Genomic DNA, 21,321 nt, shown 5'->3' on the forward strand with positions numbered 1-21,321 from the left:
TGAAGTTCACTTGGTTCTGCCATAATTGCATAGGATTGTTGTTCCAGGCCCGAACAATTTCATTGTCGGTTATTTTTGGCAGCCGGTCAAATCGCGTGAGGTGCTCTGCGTGGGTTTGGATACTACGAAATGCCCCGGCCTTGTTAGTGGCCTCCCCTATTAAACCTCTAAGCCTCGCTGTTCATCATGGCTAAGATGTTCATCACATTGACTGACATTCTAAATGGGGCACAGCACACGCCTGCCTCATGCCCTTAACAACCTCGACGGCCGCGTTAAAACCGCCCTTCGCGAGATAACATTCTTACCCGGCCTGGGTGAATATCCCCTCCGGAGTGGGCTTCTTGCTGGAGGGCAAGCGTGTTGACGTGCCGACGGGCTAATACAATGTCATATTCCGCCTGCATGGGGTTTCTCTGGGATTGAATGAAGCCACGAGCCGCTTAGTCCTTACCCTCCCTAAAAATGCCTTCATAATACTCCAAGAGCTTGCCCCCATCTTAGGGTTCTCCGTCGGGATTGCGCCCATAGGGGGGACTGTCGAGGTTGAAAAGCTATCTAACTTGGTCTTACACAAAGAAGTCTTCGTGCATTTAGATGAACTGAGTACCTCAGAAAACATGAGAATAACCTCAGATTTCGGTGGCGGTTCAACACTACTTAAAGCCATCGCCATGACTGGTGAAGGGATAAACTGCGGGTAGACGGTTTCATTTCCCAACCCACAGTACAAAACCTTGCGCGCCGACTATATAACGCACTTGACCGTGGCATTTTTAGACAAAGACGGCAAGTATATGAATGTAGGGGTACCTCAGTGCTACCCTAGAAATACAATGAGTATGGTGGACGCAGCCGGTCCCAGGTCTGCGTGCCTGTCTTTAAGCGACTTGGCAGATGTTTCGGAGTTCGAACTTCAAGGCCAGGAAGGTAAAATCTACGCCTTCCAGTTTCAAAGTGGCAAGTACATACGCAAAAAGATTACGGGGGGGCAAGCAGAACCTGCCACGTTTGCTTCCCTTGAAGATGTCTCATCCACCGCAGAGCAAGAGCGCAGGTCGCCGTCTGAGGTGAATGAAGAACGAAAACTCTCATTAATTCGCCTTGAAGACCGCTTTGTTCTCACCAGAGCTCGCGACGCCGATTGGTTGATAGATGTGAAGGTGACCCCGATGTCGGTCCAGGCCACCGTGATCAATGTGAAAAAAGTTTTCAACTCCGGAACCTATGTCATGTCGTACGTACCAACCGGCCGCTGTATTCTAGATTGGGACAGAAGAGGCGGCTTCATACTCACGTCGTCGCAGATGCTAGAAGCCCGTGCGTCTTACCGCGCAAATCGATTTTAAGGCCGCACTACCACTAAACCCTGGATCTATACTTATCTTCTACATCATGCTTGGCGCGGGCAGTCGCCGTTGCACTTTGATTACCGAGTTGAAAATAAGGTGGCCTGCGGAGCACGATACAAAAGATCTCAAACTTATAATCAAATTACCGGCCCAGGGCGACCCAGTCATCCGGAGCTCTCTCGAGGGTATACGAGTCGTCTCAGGGGCGTTTTAAATCTCGATGAAATCTATTTAGAGTTCGGCATAGGCCTTCGCCGCTTTCTTGTTAGTAATCCCGATGACAATTTAGAGCTAACCGACGTTATTGATTCGTAGGACGGACAATATGGGGCGACTGTACCCGACGATCACGGATGAAGACTCCTTACCGACGATTACGGATGACCACCCCATGGCCCCGACCGCGCCGACGATTATGGTTGAAAACCCCTTGTCCCCGACTGCGCCGCCGGAGGGCGTGGTGCGCGCTCATCGCCCGCAGTATATTAGCAAAATACAGAGGCAGCTTCAATCTGAGCGAGATCTCCGCCGGGCCTTATACAAAAAGTACCGGCGCGATGTCTTGGCCACCGTAGCCCTTGATTCAGCCATGCTTACGGCCGGTTTGGGCCTAGGGGTTGCTGGCGTGGGGCTACTCACAACAATAATTGCAGCCCCCGCTGTCTTGGCCATGGAAGCTGCGGCCCTAGCTTGCGGTGTCCGAAATGTCGCCGGAAAGTTCTTTAGCCGCAGACTTCAGGCAAAGGCCAAGAAACATAACGATATACGGCTGTTGGCTGAGGCCAAACTTAACAGCATCCGTGTGCAGATATCTATGGCATTATCTGATGGTGTTATTTCGGACGTAGAGTTCAAGCAAATCGTTCAGTAGCTCAAGAACTACTCTGATCTGAAGCAGGAGATACGCGCTAAGTCTCGTAAGGCATTCAACGCCGTAGAGATCGATGAAAGCACAAAAAAAAACAGCTTATAGATCGCGGGCGAAAACTAGCTCGGCAATATCTGAAAAACGCTCTTTCCGAATGATGTTCTGGGGAGGTGCCCAGGGGGAACTTGTTTGGCACCAGGGCAACCCCCATGCTATGTCTCAAGAGCTCCGCGGGTAAAAAAAAAATTGCCCAGTGTGAGGCTAGAACCCATGGTCCAAAAAAGCAAAAGGCCTGGTTCATAACTCAACCTGTTACCAATTAATCTCCACCCTAACGGCGGGCTCCGGATTTTTTGCGCTAGCGACCCACCGTTAGGGGGGTTAATTGGCGCTGACACATCCCACCACCATTGGACCATCTACAACACCTCTTGGTAAGGTCTCTCTGCCTCCGAAACTGTCGAAAGTTGCAGAGATTCCTTAGAAGTGCGTTGAGCCCGGCGCCATATGCAGGTAATGTATTTATATACTACATATACAGGAGACCAAATCCGGATTTGAGCTAGCAAACATGCCCTTATATACGCAGTATATGAATTCAGCCCTTACATACAGCGCCTTTCCCACCTCTGTCAGCCGACTGAGCTGTATCCCAGACCCACGAAACATGGGCTAAATTGGAAGGACTTTTCCGCATAAACTCAATATCTCCAATCCTCCAAAAAATACTGGATCTTATCAAACGAGGACACGGTGAAAAATGACTGTTACATTCATTTTTCATAAAATCCGGTAGTTTAAGCCCTGTTGTGCAACAGATCCGGCCTACATATAGGCTATTCGCCTTATCTGTTAAATGCCAACTAGGTCGCCTCATATCAATGTGTGTATGTAGGCTAGACTTGTAAATAAACGCGTACGCCTTGGCTGGGGAGGCGCCTAAGGGGTGGGCCTCTATTTGTTCTGGGAGGGCCCCAAGGGGGGTGCGCCAGAACCTATACTCTGCATACTACTGATGTAGGGTTTTGCACTCTGCCTTTCTTCGTGCGTTCGACTTTAGCACATCTAAGATAGTTTCCAACTTCTGTTGTGCGAGAATTTCTGATTACTTGTTCTTTAAAAATCACCATATACCTGTTTAACTGTGGTGACAGCATGTAATGGAAGACGCTTTGTCTTCATGTTTCTGTGTAATGAACGCACAACTACTGTAATATAAATGTCATGCAAGTTGAAAAAATGTGAAACACGTTCAGTTTTTTAGGGTCTATTTCATGTTGTGTAGTTTTTAAGTGACGTTTTACCGATTCCCGATTGTGTTTACACAGATGGGACAAACAGCCTTACACCTGGCCGCGTCAGGTGGTAGTATGGATCTTCTACGTCTACTGGTGGGGAAGAGCGCTGATATAAACGTACAGGATCAGGTACGTGGGTCCCTAGAACTACGGAATTTCTTAACACTATTTATTTTCTGCATTTTTTTCATAACCCTAAACACAACACAGTTACAAACACTGATTGTAACTGGATATTACCACGTATTTTTACTCAATTACTCAATGTCTTTTCAATTCTGCTTTCTCTTTTTTCACTAATAGTTTGACTGCCGTTTTCATTTAAGCCGTTCATTTGTGTGATTCTATCTCCCAGTAGTTTGCACTTGGTCGGTTCTGTCGTGTACACTTAAAGTTTCATCTACGCATCCAAATAAACATTCATAGGCAGCCGTCAACACATACGTTGTGGGGTCAATAATCGCAAGATTCTCATAACAAGGACATACAAAAATTATATGAAAGTGAGCTCCAACCATATCAGAGAAACACATGCCAATAACATCTAAACTCTCGGGTGGTATTCGAAACCTGTCAATTTCTGTCCGGAACTGAGCAAAAATTTTTTATACAAGGCTAAAGTGTGATCTGTTAGATATGCTCCCTCTTCTAAGTGGACTTTGTAATCACAGTAGGGATCATATGTACTGCTCAAATTGAGGGATGCAGACCATTCCTGCCTGTCCATATCTTGCAGTCGTTCACGAAAATTCTTAAGAAAAGACCTACATCCCCAAATCCCTGAGGAACCCACACTTATCCAAACCCCAGGCGGAACAACATTCCCTTCAGAGAAGTAGTCCAATTACGCTCCCCTTGGGAGTCCAGATGAAGCAGCATACTGTAAGTCTTTTGGGGGTATCTCTCTTCAGTATAGCTAACAATTCTTAACTAATACCGAACACATTTTGAAGAGCTATTACAGAACACAGGAAATCGGCCACATTCTCCAAGAGACAGCATGTTGGGGGTGCATTTGTCTGTTTATAAAATATGTTTGGATGCTAAATATTGAACTCTTTCTTGCACTTCACACCTTTGGAATCCCCATAAGGCGGAGCCGTGTGTAAGTACAGGCTATATTTTGGTATTAAACAGATTAAAAAATACTGCGTTATGGCATGTCACCAAGGTAGCACATGGTTCGCAACACCTCAGTAAGAACCCATTACCCCTGCGACGCAACATATTATTCTACAGATTTACCCTCTCTTAAGGAACAAATAAATGCCACCCGTAGATATTTACATGATGTTACGATTTCCATCGGGTCTGCCCCAAGCCGCCATTTTCATTTTTACCCAACGTACCACCTTAAAGGAATACAGCTTTTGATTTATCTGAATTTACATAGAGGCTCTATTTCTGACGATCAAGCTTTGTTTTAGGTTGCTATTGCAATACCTTGGGAGTGTAAGATACAAGCTCTATGTCATCTGCAAAAAGCGACATAAATATATGAGTAAAATCGGGGAATAGTTAAACCCCATCTTTACCACACATACATGCATCGTTACTTAAGTGATTAGTAATAACAAAAATAACAACGGGCCTAAGATACAGCCTTGACGTAGACTGACTTCTCACGCAAATACATCAGTTAAATCTGACCAACAATGGCACAAGCTTTCACAGCATTATAAACACTCTTCTTGAGACATTTGAAAGACCCCCTCCCCCCCTTTTTCCATGTTTAGTATTTTCACCGAATTTACCGAATACAGCAGTTTTTTGCGATTAACTAAATCATTAGTCTTTCTAAAGTCTATAAATGCGAGGTAAAATTTCTCCTTGGATTTACTGAGATGTTTTAGGATACATGACGAGATGGAAAAGATATTGTCCGATATCGATTACTCTTGCCGAAATTCTGCTTTATATTCAGTCGAAACCTTTTTGGCTCGGCCCAATCTGTACGTCTCTTGTTTATAATTGTTGTAAATAATTTACCAAATATACTTAAGAGCGAAATCCCTCTATAATTACTAGGATCACTCTTGTCGCTATTCATGAAGTAGGGAACAATAGCACCCAAACTCCAAACCTCCGGGAACTCTCCTGTGTTTAATACATGGTTGAACAGTTTAAGCATTTTTGACATACATAATGGAGATTAGATTTAAAAAAAAACTACTCCAGTGAGACTGCCCAGGCCTGGGGATTTACTAACTTCACATTAATTCATGGTAAATGCAGTTTCTTCCTCTCAGATTGCGTTGTTCACGATGTCATTATTTTCAAACTTTTCTAAATCTTCATATTGATCAAATGCGTTATCTTTACCCACGTTAACGTTAAACAGGTCATAAAATAGTTAAGTAGTTCAGGTTTTGGTATGGGATTACTATGATTCGAGGAGTGAACAGCACGGAGTATGGACCAAAAAATTTTGGCATTTACCGATTTTTGAAAGGATTGCTGTTGACGTGATTTGAAACGAGTTTTTTTGAATCGTATGCAGGATTTAAACTTTCGCTATACGAATATATACGGGAAAATTACTACTGCAGCGATCCTTTCAAAGTATCCGTAAGTTACTCCTACATTCTCTTTTCAGTGGCCTACATTCCCGGTTATACCACTTGTTCTTGAATTGTGAGGGAGGCGCTCGAATTTTCTCTTGAAAGCTATCTGCAGCACTTATAGAATCTGGATCATAATTTTAAGCTATGGTTGACGTTATCGGTTATTATTTGAGTAGCACTTACTATACTGCGTTTGCAGCGCTGTGATTCTAATTCGTCCTTAAAGATAGGTACCAATAGATGGTTCCATCTTATTTTCTCAGTGACTTTATTGCATGGTGAGGAATAGTGTTATCGAGGAGAAATTGAAAAGGGAAGGTGGTGTGACCCTGACCTACCCTCTGCGGAGAACGCAGAAAGACTGTCGTATAGGCTACTGGAAACCACCCAATGATCCGCAATGCTCGTCTCATTACGACATATATAAGTAAATATTCTCTTCCCTCCATTACAACAGAACAGGCAATTTAACATATGCAGATTGAGAGTGAAACACAAATCAAGGAGCGATCTACCAAACTATTTCGTTATTCGTTTTACGCCAGTTAGCGCATATTCTTCAAAATCAGGGTTGATGAAACGATCTAGATGAGTTAAAGCGCTGAGGTTTGATTTTTACCGAATCCTGATTGCGTTTACACTGTGGTTCGAAATGTTTTAATGATATTTATTTTTGTATTCTTTATATAATTCTTTGTGTTTACAAAATACGCATATACAACTACAATCGAAACACCCCCTGCCGTTTCAAACATTTCCCAAAATACAGAGCAAAGAAAACAGGAAATGTTGAAGGAATGACAGGGCGTCATGTTGTTTAGTTTGTCGTCATTTAGAAGATTGCTCATTGCTTATTATGCTCCCATATCGCATTCACAACAGTAAGGCAACGTTGTCTCATTGACTGCCTAACACCGGTCAAGACAACATTATGCAGCCTGAGCCATTGCTGTACCAAAATGGCGCCCAACTCTTGAACATCCTGGGGCTTTTCCAAGAGCATCCCATATGTGTTCATTGTGATTAAGGTGAAGTTATCTCAGTTGAGACCATGACGTCAAAAGCCGTATTTTGCTGGTAATCTTGAGTCAAAATATCTGTTTATGATCTCGCCTTGTTATGTTGGACTTGTGCTCGACGTAGCCATTCACACAGCCAGTATCGCAATCGGTCCAGCGTTAGCAGCGCGCAAACGATTTTGTATAAACTTGGCTGTAGTGCGACCCCGTTGAAGCACAGGTGCCCTCGGGTTGTCAATTTTCCTTCTAAAGTCTCTCTTGGCACGTACCCACGACCATCTACAGGCTGCTGACAGACAATCCCACGTACGGCGGGAGAGTATTGAATTAAATCATAACTCAAATCGTATATCATTTCAATTTACAAGTTGTCAGTATTCAAAATAAACATCTCAACTGGGATTTGAATATCGTTTAGGGTTACCCCTAAATGTAGTGTTAGGGGTGGGGCCTCCGTGGCTCAGTTGGTTAGCGCGCTAGTGCAGAGTAATGACCGAGGAACCTCTCACCAATGCGGTCGTTGTGAGTTCAAGTCTAGCTCACGCTGGCCTCCCTTTCCGGGGAAGGTCTGTCAGCAACCTGTGGATGGTCGTGGCTATCCCCCGGGCTCTGCCCGGTTTCCTCCCACCACAATGCTGGCCGCTGTCGTTTAAGTCAAATATTCGTGAGTACGGCGTAAAACGCCAGTCAGGCGGGAATAAGACACAATATAAAGCAGAGCGCCAGAGATTCTGCACGCTGTGTCCATATTTCCTTACAACAGAGTTGTACTCATTGTAAAACACAAAAAAAAATTGAAGAGAGGGCGTTTGATGGAATAACATTGACACAATAGTTTTTGCAGTACAAACTTATGACGTTGATGGAAATTATCACACAACGCACAGGATCTAGCAAATGCCATAAGGCGGGAGATGTACACTCCATATGCGGGACCCTTCGGTATATTGCTGTTCAAGAAAGGATAATTTACAATGTCAAACTTGAAACTATCCATCTTGTCGTAAAGTCTGTGAGAGAGGAATGCGTTTTACAAATATAGGTCCGGATAAGATGTAACACCTGGAGAGCCTGTGGTTTCCTTTAAATCCTGTGAAGGTGGATATATATCTTTCACAGCCTTTGTTATATACGGAGTGTTTAAAGCCAGTAGATTATCAATATACCGTTTAGACAATGAGAAAAATCTGGCCCGGTGAGGATTACTCCTTATTCTGCATATAGTCGTATTTATATGAGAACAGATATAGGTCTACCAAAAGGGAGGCACAATTTGTACTCCTCGGAGTGCCTATACACTGCTAATATATGGCTTCCCCGTATTTCACATAGATGTTATTACACTAATCAAATAAATAAACAAATAAATAAATGAAAGATAAATAAATGAAATGTAGTCCTGCACTACTTTATCAACACTAACACATATGCAGTCAGATCTCTTAAACCATAATTTTGCTTTTGAGCTCTTAGTCATTTCGGCCATACAATATCCAAGTTTATTGTTCGCGAATCGCAGAACCAATGGCGATCTGTCTGATTATTTAAATCCAGGCATTAGAATTTGAGTATGTAATGCTAGGGCGAGTTGCAACTGCCACATCCATTTTTGTGACATGATGCCATTTAATGAAATGGTGCTGTTTTCGGTTCTGTTTTATATTAACTTAAGCTGAGCTAATGGCTTCACGTATTATTTGCGCACAAACAGGCGAAGTTTCCCTACATACCATTTACTGGTCACTAAATCCACTGTGAGGGTGTGGCCTCTACACGGCTAGCAGGATCTTTTCGATGATTTGTGGTGTACTGATTCCAATCCTTTATATCATGACCATTATCTTGGATAACATCATGCATGGTTCTACCATTTGCGTCAGCTACTGTTGTTTCCTATACAGGGTACAAATAATAAGAAATAAGGGATTAAAATCTCTATAGTCTGGCGTTTTACCATCTTCATTAAATCAAGCTAGCGATGTTCAACATCTATCTTGATTTACTGAACAATATTAACTTTTCAAAACCGTGAACATTCCTTAATAGATATGTAGCACTCGTCTGCAAATCAGGCACATTAGTTTTTTATAGTGACAGGAGTTCAAAACAACACAGCATTGAAAAGCAGCTGTAATAAAAATTATGCGGTGTATACATACTGAGTAAAAATATAAACTGAACACCTGTTGTTGCAATATTTCACTAGATAATTCTATGGTTTTTGTCACTATAGTGCCGAGGACTGGCCAAGAGAAAAATCGTACACAGAGAACATTCCAGTCTCCAAAACTCTTGTCGATTGCAAGCCTTTTCACCACTTTGACCCGTCGGAAAGGTGTGGCCCTATCTGTAGTGGTCAGTGATCTGTAAGGTCTTCCCTGGCACTCCTCGCCCTCAGCTGGTACAAAAGGCCACCCGTGCAGTCCAAGTTCTGTCAAAACGCGCGATGCCTAAGCAGCCACAAATCCAACGAGAGCGCGCCATGGGCATGCCAACGATTGGTCGTCTCGGCACAAGTCATAAAGAATTCGGCATGACAGGTAATCGCCCGCATGCCCGCCCACCGCGTGTCAGGGTATTCACCTGAGTTGTCCCCAGTTGGATGCCTGTGTAAGATCGCGAAGTTGCGTTTGGCCCAGGAGTGGGAAAACATTCCGCAAGTCACAACTGACCATCTCATCAGGTTACCATCGGTTGTCCGTTTCCATCAGTAACGGAGGTGTATTGGCCAAAATCCATTTTATGTCCCCCTTAATAACGGTATTGCAAAAAAATTTGATAACGCAGTTAATTTTATCAAAATAGTGGGTGTTGCATTTGTATTTTTGTTCAGTATATATGGAATAAAAATTCATTTTACAGTGCACGTGTAGCTTGACCAATACCTCCCTGAACATCCAATTGTTAAAGGCTATTTTAACAAGTCATTTTCGAACGGTCATTTTGAGACAGAATAGGCATGATGGAAAGTATTGGAGAAACAACAACACAGGGTACATTGCTAGTTCGTTTTGATAAAGTACGTGACATAACTGCAGTTGTATACTGTGTTGTCAAAGAATGAATCGGATGCCAGCTTACATGTATTTACACCAGAAGAAGGAAATACACACTTGTAATGATTGGCTGAAAATCCCCAAGCGAACGGCAGTTCCACTGGCTGTGGAAAGAGTTGGTTTTTGAACACTTTTTTGTGTACAGTAACGCATGCGTGATGACGAAGCATATATAGCGCAGTATTAGTTGTGCTGACATGAAGATGGTTTTTTTTTGATAAAAGATTAGAACATTCATGGGCATACCACTGACCTTCACTCTCGGGGAAAAATGTGATTCAATAGACTTAAATGAGGGTAATTTCACTTCAGTGACTGACAGGCCATGGACTTGTCCTACAAAAACGTAATGACTCCTCGACTGAAAGATTGTTCAGTACGACGTTAAACCCCACGCATACATACATAAATATTCTACTTGCACAGGGTCACACATAAGATTTTAAAAGAGGAAGTTGTAACTTCCTCGCTTGGCGTTCAGCATGAAGGGTATAGTGCAACGACTGTTTGACCCGTACCAGTATAATGGCTCGGGCGGGGAGCCTTACTTGCCTTCGGTAAGTCGTCTCAGTGACGCAGCACTAGATAAAAGAGGAGAAAAACAAGGAGGCACATTACATACACCCTTAGGATTCCCTCGTCGTCATATGACTCAAACATTGTTAAGTATGACGTTAAACCCCAAACACTCACTCACTCACTCGCTCTACTTGCACATACTCCGTCTTCTCTTATGAAGAGATATCCGGGGAATCTAAAATCATATTTGAAAAGAAGTTTTTGTAAACATACAGTTAAACAGGATATCATCATGTGGGCTAACGACAACGAGAGCCCAAGGTCTGTGAAATGGGTCCTATTGCTGTTCTTCTAACTTCTAACAGTAAGAACAAATTTGTGTAAGCAACATTAAAAGCAAAGGCTGGTTATAAATAAACAGGAGCACAGCAAAAGACTAGATGCTAAAACCGTTTTGCACAGGTTTGAATAAAACGCTGACTACTTACAAAAAATCCATGAATAATAACGAAAAATTAATCATCAATTAATTTTTGTCTACATCCACGATTTTTTTTCTTTTAATTGTTCACTGGTTTCTATCTCTGCTTCACCAAGTACAACACTTTCATGGAAGACGATAACCTCTAGACGAGATTCTGAAGAGAAACCTAAAAAAAAATGTTTTCCAGGGAGTAAATTCAACCACCGTAGTATTGTGACACAGTTGATCATAGTTGTGAGAAAGGAACGTGAGCCATCCCTTTACAGGTTCTGGTTCTCCACCTAATAACCTAGCTTCAAACTAAAATAAAAAATCTATCAGAGTCTGTCGTCTTGAAACTTAATTCGGAAACACATTGCTCTGGCTTGTGAAGAAGGGAAGACGGTACAGTTCTTCTCGGTTTTTAAAACAAATCGTCATCTGCTAGCATGGTGACTCATTTAAGTGTGTCGTAAAAAGTGCATGTCATCTCGTGTTCGAGGACTATCTGCCATCTTCAACACGTTTTATGCACTTTGGATCCGTGAGTTTGTCGAAACTATGGCCACACGTACGTGTGTCAGAAACTAAAGTTCGTCGTAACAATTAATTCATGTACAATTGTTTGTGTAATCTTTAACAATCAAATCTTCCCAACACTTACATTGGACTAGCCGCACGTGGTGGTTCAGCTAATCTGACAATGTACTAAAGTACCTAGAATACAGACGTTCTCGGTACTCTAGTACATCGCTTAATCAGCCGTCAGCTTCACTCGTGGAACTAATATTGTACGTGCTTCTTAGCAACTGCTGGTCCTGAATTTTGATTTTCTTGTCTTTCTATCTAACGTAGCATACGTGACTTTGTGTATTGTTGTGGCATGTTGAGTAGTTGTCACAAGTGAACTGCTTAAAGGCTCCCTGCAGGCAGAGCCATCAGAATGTCAGTACATATCTCATGTCGGCTACTTCTCTGGTCGCATTCTCCATTGCATATTAGCACCTTGTGAATAGTCGTGGGTTTTTCACGGGCTCTACCCGATCTTCCCACCGCATCCCACATCATAATGCCGGTCGCCGTCGTGCAAGTGAAGTATTCTTAAGAATCACTTTTTCACAATTGCGATACGACTCTTTTATTATGTTCAGCCGGTGACTGAGTGCTCTTGCCATCAGCCATACCACATACCTGCCGCATATCAATGGCTACCACTGAGTTCTCGCCTTTATAATATGTAACAGGATGGGAAAACACCGTTATACGTCGCGTCATCACGTGGTAATGTGGACATTGTTCGTATTCTTGCCGAGCGGGATGCTGATGTCAACATTTAAAATAAGATAAGTCTTTGCATATCTGTAAGAGGATTTAATAAGATTTTATATATATTTTAACCATATATCTGTTTAAGGGTGATGACAAAACATCACGGAAGAAGCTTTGTCTTGATGTTCTGTGGAATGGACTCACAGCTACTATCATATATAAATAGTATTGGGGTGCTGAAATTGAGGGACTTGGTCTGTTTTTTGATGAAATATACCATGTTTACACCATGTGGGGGGGTTGGTGAAAAATTTTTTACCGATTCCTGTTGGTAATTACACTGATGTAAACGTACAGGATCAGATTCGTGGTTTTCGTAGTTGGAAATGTTTTAACGCTATTTATCTTTATACTCTTTACTCAAACACAATGCATTACATACAACTGTGATTACCGTAAGAAAAACAGATATTGTTTATTAACCTTCACTCACTGTCTTTCTGTACTAATGTGTCATTGTTTGTTTGCTATTTTCGTTCGAGGTGTTCAGTTGTGTGGTTGTTTACGCCAGTAGTTTGCACCTGGTCGTGTCTGTTTTGTACACAGTAGAACACTTCATCTAGGGATGAAGATACGTATTCACGAACCAGCCGTAAACAAAAATACTGAAACAAAAAAAAATGAAACTGCCCGTGTTAATTTATGCTCAAAACATACCAATATAGAACTAGAATCCGAATGTTTGAAATACACCCTTCCATTTGCAACATTTCCAAAGATATAGATGAACGAGAACTGAAAAAATGTTGAAAGAAATGACACGGCGTCGTCTCGTGGTGAGAAGGACCGGTTTAGCCCTCTTCAGCAGGAACTTAGATCTTTGAGAAGGGTTAACACTGGTTTTCCGTATCGACGACAACATAAATCATCTTTTACTTTAAAATGTTTATGTGTATCAAATTTGCTGTAATTCCATATGCTCATTCATGCTATATATACATAAACAGGCGATGTTAAAATAGAGTTTGAAACAGGCGTTAAGGGCATTAACCGTGGCAAATAGATGCATGAAAAAATCACTTTTATGACATTTATGAAATTAACATCAAGCTCCTATTAACAGCTCTAATCAGTTTTAATTTATATACACTTGTTTCCATTCTACATGCAAACTATACACGGTCCACGAGTTTGTAATTGGTGTTAGACCTCATGTATATTCCCTATTGTTGACGTTCAGTGAACTGTCTGTGACGGATTACTTATTAAACTTTTAAGTATTCCAATATCTTGAGCTATGTTCACAACGTAGAAGGTATGCCAACCAAGGCAAACCAAAACAAAGATAAGTTATGGACCAGGTTCCTGCAATTTGCTGTCACTTCAAATGACATGCAATGATAAAACTGCAAATATGCCGGTGTTCTGTAAAACAGGTGATTAACTGAGACGTTTTAACAATGTCTGCATTACATGTAACAAAACTGCGATATTCTAAGCTATCGTTTGCAATCGATTTTTGTCGTACACACTGTCTCTGATCGTGTATAGCTGCAGTCTTTAAATGTAAATTAGTGTACTGCCAACTTTTATCAAACGCCATGCCTTAAGTTCACATTCGCAGAGGAAACGCAATGTTTTTACAAGTGACGTCTAATAATTCTTTTGTGGGTTAAAAAGTAAAAAAAAAAACAATAAATGAGGCCATTCAATCAATTGCCTTATTTTACTGGTTACGTGTCAATCATCAAACTGCCGTCACTGTTCTGGTATTGCTCTCCTCCCCCGTAGTTCTTGGGCTAACAACAACTACCCCCACGACAGTCCTTCCGGTTACATCCTCCAGGCCGACCTAGAGTATCCGGCCGACCTACATAACGCACATAACGGCTACCCATTAGCCCCGGACCGTCTGGTGGTCCAGAAGGAGTGGATGTCAGACTATCAGCACAGCCTTCTAGGCAAGAAAGCGCCTACCGAGGTCGAAGAGCTGGTCCCCAACCTCCGCAACAAGGAAAGTCCTCCACTACCGGAACCTACAGCTGTATCTATCTCTGGGAATGCGCCTGACAAAGGTTCACCGGGCCCTGAGATTCGCCCAGAGCCCTTGGATGGAACCCTATATCAGGATGAACACCGAGCTCCAAAAAACGGCCGCGAGTAAATTCGAGAAGGACCTGTACAAGCTAATGAACAACTCGGTCTTCGGAAAAACCATGGAGAACCTTTGGAAGGGTCTGGACGTCAAGCTGATACGCTCTCAAGAAGACGACATTCTCCGACGCTTGATAGCCAGCCCGAGCTTCGCACGGGCAAACATATTTGATGATGACCTCGCAGCGATTCAGATGCACAAGACCCGTCTAGTCCTAAACCGACCTAACTACGTGGGCATGAGCATTCTAGATCTCTCAAAGCACCTGATGCACGACTTCTACTACAACCACATGAAGGCAAAGTACGGAGAGTGCTGCCAGCTCCTCTACACTGACACGCATAGTCTGCTACTCGAGATTCAGACTGATGATGTTTATAGGGATATGGCTGAGAATGCAAACCTGTACGACACCTCAGATTACCCACAAGACCACCCCCTGCACAGCGGAGCAAATATGAATTTCTTAGGGAAAATGAAGGACGAGTGCGCGGGGCGGCCGATCGCCGAATACATAGGTCTGCGTCCCAAGATGTACTTCATTCTGGAGGCAGGCGGAGCCAACATAAAGAAGGCCAACGGCGTGAAAAAGGGTGTTGTGGAAAAGCACATCCGCCATAAGCAGTACAAAGAGGCCCTCTTCGAGAAGAAGATCTTCCGTCACGGTATGGACATTCACGGTATTAGAGCGCCACCATATCTACGGAAAGCACCATCAGGTCTCACTGTCCCCCTTCGATAGTAAGCGCTGGATCGCCGAAGATGGTGTCCACACCCTGGCTTACGGCCATAGAGATGCGGCGCCCGCAGGATGGGCTGGGATGGACATCCTCATCCTCTACACAACTACTAGCGCCGTAGAACCCCATCCGGAGGAAGCTGAGTATCGGTAGGCACTATAAGCAACTCCCCACGAACGAAGCCCCGTCGCGGGCCATCCGACGTATCGTCTAGACAGTACAGCACGGGCTCATTAGGCTTTGTGACAGAGCGCCCGAGTCGATATATCTCTAGAGACCACACAGGATCCGTCGCGCGACGGCGGCCGCCCTCCAGCTCTCCAGACTGATAGAGATAACGAACACCAACACCCTCGGGGATCTTCCGCTCATCAAGTCCAACGGGACGACCTGGAACCGTCGAGGAAGGCTTATGTGGCACCTCTTGTGCCTTGATGGCGTCTTTCGGCTTTTTACCGATCAGTCTCGTTGTCAGGTTATTCAGAGCGGCCACAACAGAGGGCAGCCGAGCCACCCATTCAGTAGACCGATGTTCGGGAGGGAGGCGCATCTCCTTGGCGTACTGATGTCCAAAGAGCCGCTCAGCCAGAGTACGGTTGAAACTCTCAACTATGCCTTGGTCTCGGTGGATATCCACGCGGCCTCGGCGGACTGTGACATCGTGTTTGTCCAGCAGTTGGCTCACTGTACCCATGTCCAGGGTCAACTTGGATAAGGTTCGGCCATCGAAGGGGTCCCCGCTTGTAACTGCGAGTGACAGCATCGGCGACTTCTTTGGAATCTTTGGTAGCCAGAGGTTCCGCCTCTTTGTAGCGAGAAGCGACATCAACAACTGTCAGCGCGTACTTATACAGCTTCCGGCCTCGCCGATCATGTGGTAGAAATAGAAGATCAGCTTGGTGGATGTCATTCGGCGTGGAAACATCGAACATAGGCCTCGGCATTTTTCTGGGACGGGGCAAGTATATCAGCCAGATAGCCTGCTTTTCCAGCCAGGACCGGACCACATCTTCGGAGACTTTGGCCGAAGTGGCAAGTTTCTGGATGGCCGCGCGGCCCTTCCAGTACCCACAAGGGCTGTAGTAGATATTAGCCAGGCCAGCAGACACCTTACTAGCCATGTCATCAAGGTATTCTAGCAGCCCTCTAACAGATTTGCGACAAAAAAGATGTTAATCATCGCGGCGTATTTGCGTGCGCAGAACCACCTCACTACTAAGATCGTGCCTGCCATACGGCGAGGAGCTCGATGGTGAGTCCGGCACAGTTACTTCGGATTACTTGGTGAGTTTTGCGATGCCGTAACTCACACTTTTTTACAAGAGAGATCTTCTCTCTCTCTTGTCACCTGTATCGTAATCCCCTCGCTGGCGTTCAGAACGCGCCTCCCACTGCCATGCAGCTCGTCATCGTCGCTTGGCCGAAGGTCAAACCAGAAGGCGTGCTTGTGCGTCAAAAACTCTTCCAGGGAAACGTTTGCCAGGCCTAAGTATTTTACGACCCTGGCTACCTCAGGGTTCCGCTTCGGTAGGGTTGAGCTGGCGAAGCTGGACCTCCCTCCATTGCTGGTACGCCCGCATGCCCTGGCTGTACAGCTTATTGGGGACCCTTTATATTCTGACTTCTACTTTGGTGATCTTCGGGTTGTAGAAGGATTCCAACCTCCTCCTCCATGGGGTTCCTTTAGTCTCAAACAGCATGAGGATGCCCTTCATTGCTCTCGCGGGCTTGTTCAGGTTTATGTTCCAGAGAGTATCAGACTTGTCCTTCACAAACTTTCGGTGGCGGAGGACACGATCATATAGTATGGAGACGCCCCCGACAAACTGGGTGCGGATCTGTCTAGCGAGCTCCAATTCGGTGACCATATCGAACTCCAGGTTGATGTTGTGGATGGTGTAAGTCGCGTAGGCATCGTCTGTTGTCTGTATGACCCGGCTGTAATCGTTGAACGTCAGTTCGTACTCCAATCGGTCGGCCAAGGCACTCTGGTAGAATGCCATGTGGCTGTCTAGAAGCTCAAAGTCTAGCTGGATGTGGAACCGGCTGCCAAAGGCGCGAGCGATGGCAATTTCTCCAGGATCGTCGTCACTTGCGTCCTCCGCTCCGACTCGAAGTTAAAGCATGTTTTCGCTGCCGATGCCTTGGTAGGCCGCATTCTACCGTTCGTTTTAGGTCAGCCATAAGTCGCCATAGCAATGAAACACATCAGAGTCGTCGATGGATATTACCTCATTCCCGCTGATTCTGATCGTGGTTTTCTTGACTACTGCGCGTCCGAGGTTCCCGACCACTGTGGCGTTCGGGTCGGATGAAATGATCGCGATCGAGAAGGCCAAGCGCACGGTACCGGGCACAATGACGTCATTTGTGCCGAGGTTGGGGAAGCGGACCAAGAGTTGTTGATTCTGGTCGATCGTACTCGGGTTTTTGGTGACGGCCAAGGACTGCCGTACACCTTGTACCCCACGAGGCTTACGGAGTGTTCTGAAGGGGTTTAGCGTGCGTCCTTATGTATCCATTGTGTGTACTGAAGGTATACCTTGCAATGTTCAATACGAAGATTATGGCAGACATTGACATTGGTGACCAGGCGTTCGACGACGCCCAAGAGGACAAGAACATCGACGACGAACAGACCACTTTCCGTGCAGGTGGTGATGTCCAGATCGGGGTGGTTCCCGAGCAACAAACCTTGGATGTGGACCTCAAATCCCCAGATGGAAGGCTGTTAGTGTTCACCGTGAATGAATATTACGATGCCATGGCGAGGAAGTACCCTAACGTTACCAAACCCAAGCCCTATTACCCGGGTTTTATGATTGACGAAGAAGGGCGTCTGCGACTCAAGAAATACTCCGATCTGAACCTCACCAGCATAAACACAGGTGAACCGCTAGCCCTTTCAACACTCGCCCAGAGAGGAGGGGTTGGTGTTGCTCGGAATAAGCTTTGAAAACTGGGGAAAGACAAGCCAGCCATCATTTCCTCCGGCAGCAGTCGCAGCCCTGGAGAGCCCTGCAGCGAGTTCAGAAGTCGATGCCGCGGCCGCCGAGGCAGATACCATGGAGCTAAAGGATTTAAACCAACCAGCGAAAAAGGCCGCTGATGCTGTCCGCATAATGGAAACAAGCTTAACGGATAGTGAGGTCGAGCGGGCTCTTTCAACGATAAACGACCCTCCTCTTTCCATCCGAGAACTTCTGGGGACACTGCAGACCTCGGAAGGCGAACACGCGAATAATCTCGCCAAGCTGTCAAGTCTCGATAAGGACATCGCAAAACAAAAACAGAAGTTGGAGGAGGCCACTGATGAATTCTCCCGGCGTCGGATCGCAGACCGGATAAGGAATCTCGAGGACGAGAGGGTGACCCGGCTCGAAGCAGCCTCTTTAACGGCCGAAGCCCTGCGCACGCAAATACGCCACATCAAGCAGACGATTGATCGCATCGTACACAAGGATACCACTCTGGCCGAGCGCGTCCGCACCCTCTTCCGGGAGCAGGGAATAACTGTGGTCTCCATTCTCACGGCAATTGGGATGGCGATCTCGACACTGGGGCCAGCGATAAAGTTGGCGCTGACTGGCGGGTCCGGCGGGGGGATCCAGCCAACGCCACCTCCACCCGACGGGTGTGGTCTTAAAGAATGGGTGAAAAAGCATCTCCAGTCCCTGGCGCGCGCCCTTGGCAAGCTGGCTGGGAAGGCTGCCGCTGCGATTCTGGCTATTATCGGCAGTATAATGTCCTGGCTACTGAACCTTCTCGGGAAAGCGGCTGGGTGGCTGGCCGATAATGTCTGGCCTCTAGTCGTCGCAGTAGGTGGCCTAATGCTCGTGGCTGTTCGCAGGTATTTGACGCATAGTTCACAGCAGCAGTAAGCCGATACCAACCCCAGCGACGACGATGGCTGTCTTCTCCGCATCGTGATTCTTTTGCTTTGGAAATAGGGGTTCTTGTTTGCCTCCGGCGGCTGCAACATGCTCAACGCTCGCGGTGGGTGGTGGGACGCTTTTTTGTGGCTCAACGATCCCGTGGGAAGGTGCGCGCTTGTGCAAAGTGGGTGGCACTTTAGCGTTCACACCCTCATTAGCGCCTAGCTTCTGGTCCTCTGTGGCCACGACGATTTTGTTGTTATAGTTCGCCACATAGCCGATCTGCAGAAGCATGTTGCTGGGGGCCATATATAGGCCTATGCCATACACAAAGTCTACAGCGCTCCCGGCATACTGTAGCACGTCCTGGTAGCGTTTGATTGCAGACGGAAGGTCGATCGGAGAGGAAATGGCGTCTTCAACGTTCGCGGCAAACTGTTTTTGCGCGTCGAAGGCTGTGCCCGTGCCTAGAATACGCGCCCTTGTTTGCGCTTAGGCGCCAAAGACAGCCCACACTTCTGTTCGGATGGAATCGTTTAGGCGCTCCACGCCCGGCTGCGTGAATCCTAGGGATTTGTCGACAATGAACGACGCCCAAGCCCCCTTGGCGTCCTGCTTGATGTTGTCGACATGGAGCGCTGTAGGCTTTCTAGAGAACGACATCCTGCTCGGATCGAAGGTCCCATCGGCAATGGGGCTGTAGCCTGTTCTCATGACATAGTAATATGCCATTCCGAGGCCGTGATTCACCCCCCCCCCCCCCCCTTGCGCCTCCAGTCTGTGTGCGCATCTACGCGGAACTCCTTACAAATCCTCTCACAGGCCCTCTCGTCGTAGGGGTTTTTGAATGTCACCCACGCTCTGTCTTGCGGCAGGGGGGCCTAGATCTCTTCCAAGATCCGCCTAACTTGGTAATACACATGGAACGTGTACAGGGCCCTTATTCGTTGGTCGGGGGCGAGAAGATGGTCTTTTGCAACGACGCCACAGCCCGTGGTTGCGCACCAGACCGCGAAGTTCACTTGGTTCTGCCAACATTGCACAGGATTGCTGTTCCAGGCCCGAACAATTTCATTGTCGGTTATCTTTGGCAGCCGGTACTTGGCCAATACATCTATGAACTGGACTGGAAAGGCCTTCTTTTCATTGATGTAGATGTCAAATCGCATGAGCTGTTCTGCGTGGGTTTGGATACTATGAAATGCCCCGGCCTTGTAAGTGGCCTCTCTATTGAACCTGTAATCCTCGCTGTTCATCGTGGCTAAGATGTTCATCACATTGACTGACATTCTAAATGGGGCACAGCACACGCTGCCTCATGCCCTTAACAACCTTGACGGCCGCCTTAAAACCGCCCTTCGCGAGATAACATTCTACCCAGCCTGGGTGAATATCCCCTCCGGAGTGGGCTTCTTGCTTGAGGGCAAACGTGTTGACGTGCCGACGGGCTACTACAATGTCTGTACGCTGGACAAGGACATATTCCGCCTGAGTTTCTCTGAGATTGAATGAAGCCACGGGCCGCTTAGTCCTTACCCTCTCTAGAAATGCCTTCATAATACTCCAAGAGCTTGCCCCCATCTTAGGGTTCCCCGACGGGAAGACGCCCATAGGGGTGACTGTGGAGGGTAAAAAGCTACCTAACTTGGTCACACACAAAGAAGTCTTCGTGCATTTAGATGAACTGAGCACCTCAGAAAACGTGAGAATAACCTCAGATTTCGGTGGCGGTTCCACACTACTTAAAGCCATCGCCGTGACTGGTGAAGGGATTAACTGCGGGAAGACGTTTTCATTTCTCAACCCATAATACAAAACCTTGCGCGCCGACTATATAACGCACTTGACCGTGGCATTTTCAGACAAAGACGGCAAGTATATGAATGTAGGGTACCTCAGTGCTACCCTAGAAATACAATGAGTATGGTGGACGCAGCCGGTCCCAGGTCTGCGTGCCTGTCTTTAAGCGACTTGGCAGATGTTTCGGAGTTCGAACTTCAAGGCCAGGAAGGTAAAATCTACGCCTTCCAGTTTCAAAGTGGCAAGTACAACCGTGGGCGGAGCAAGCAGAACCTGCCACATTTGCTTCCCTTGAAGATGTCTCATCCACTGCAGGACAAGAGCGCAGGTCGCCGTCTGAGGT

At 45.8% G+C, this 21,321-nt stretch overlaps 1 protein-coding gene across 1 annotated transcript in view; it reads left to right on the plus strand.

Moving 5' to 3' along the window:
- The window catches only part of LOC135478327 (serine/threonine-protein phosphatase 6 regulatory ankyrin repeat subunit A-like), a gene marked incomplete at its 3' end in the record, with an annotated part of 202,200 nt that overhangs the window by 143,059 nt on the left and 37,820 nt on the right, over positions 1-21,321 (plus strand). Inside the window, exon 24 of the mRNA XM_064758602.1 lies at positions 3,549-3,647. Within this exon, the coding sequence (XP_064614672.1) occupies positions 3,549-3,647 (99 nt within the window). The remainder of the gene's footprint in view (positions 1-3,548; positions 3,648-21,321) is intronic.

The sequence above is a fragment of the Liolophura sinensis genome, chromosome 11, assembly GCF_032854445.1.
Source record: "Liolophura sinensis isolate JHLJ2023 chromosome 11, CUHK_Ljap_v2, whole genome shotgun sequence".
In the NCBI taxonomy this organism is placed as follows: Eukaryota; Metazoa; Mollusca; class Polyplacophora; order Chitonida; family Chitonidae; genus Liolophura; species Liolophura sinensis.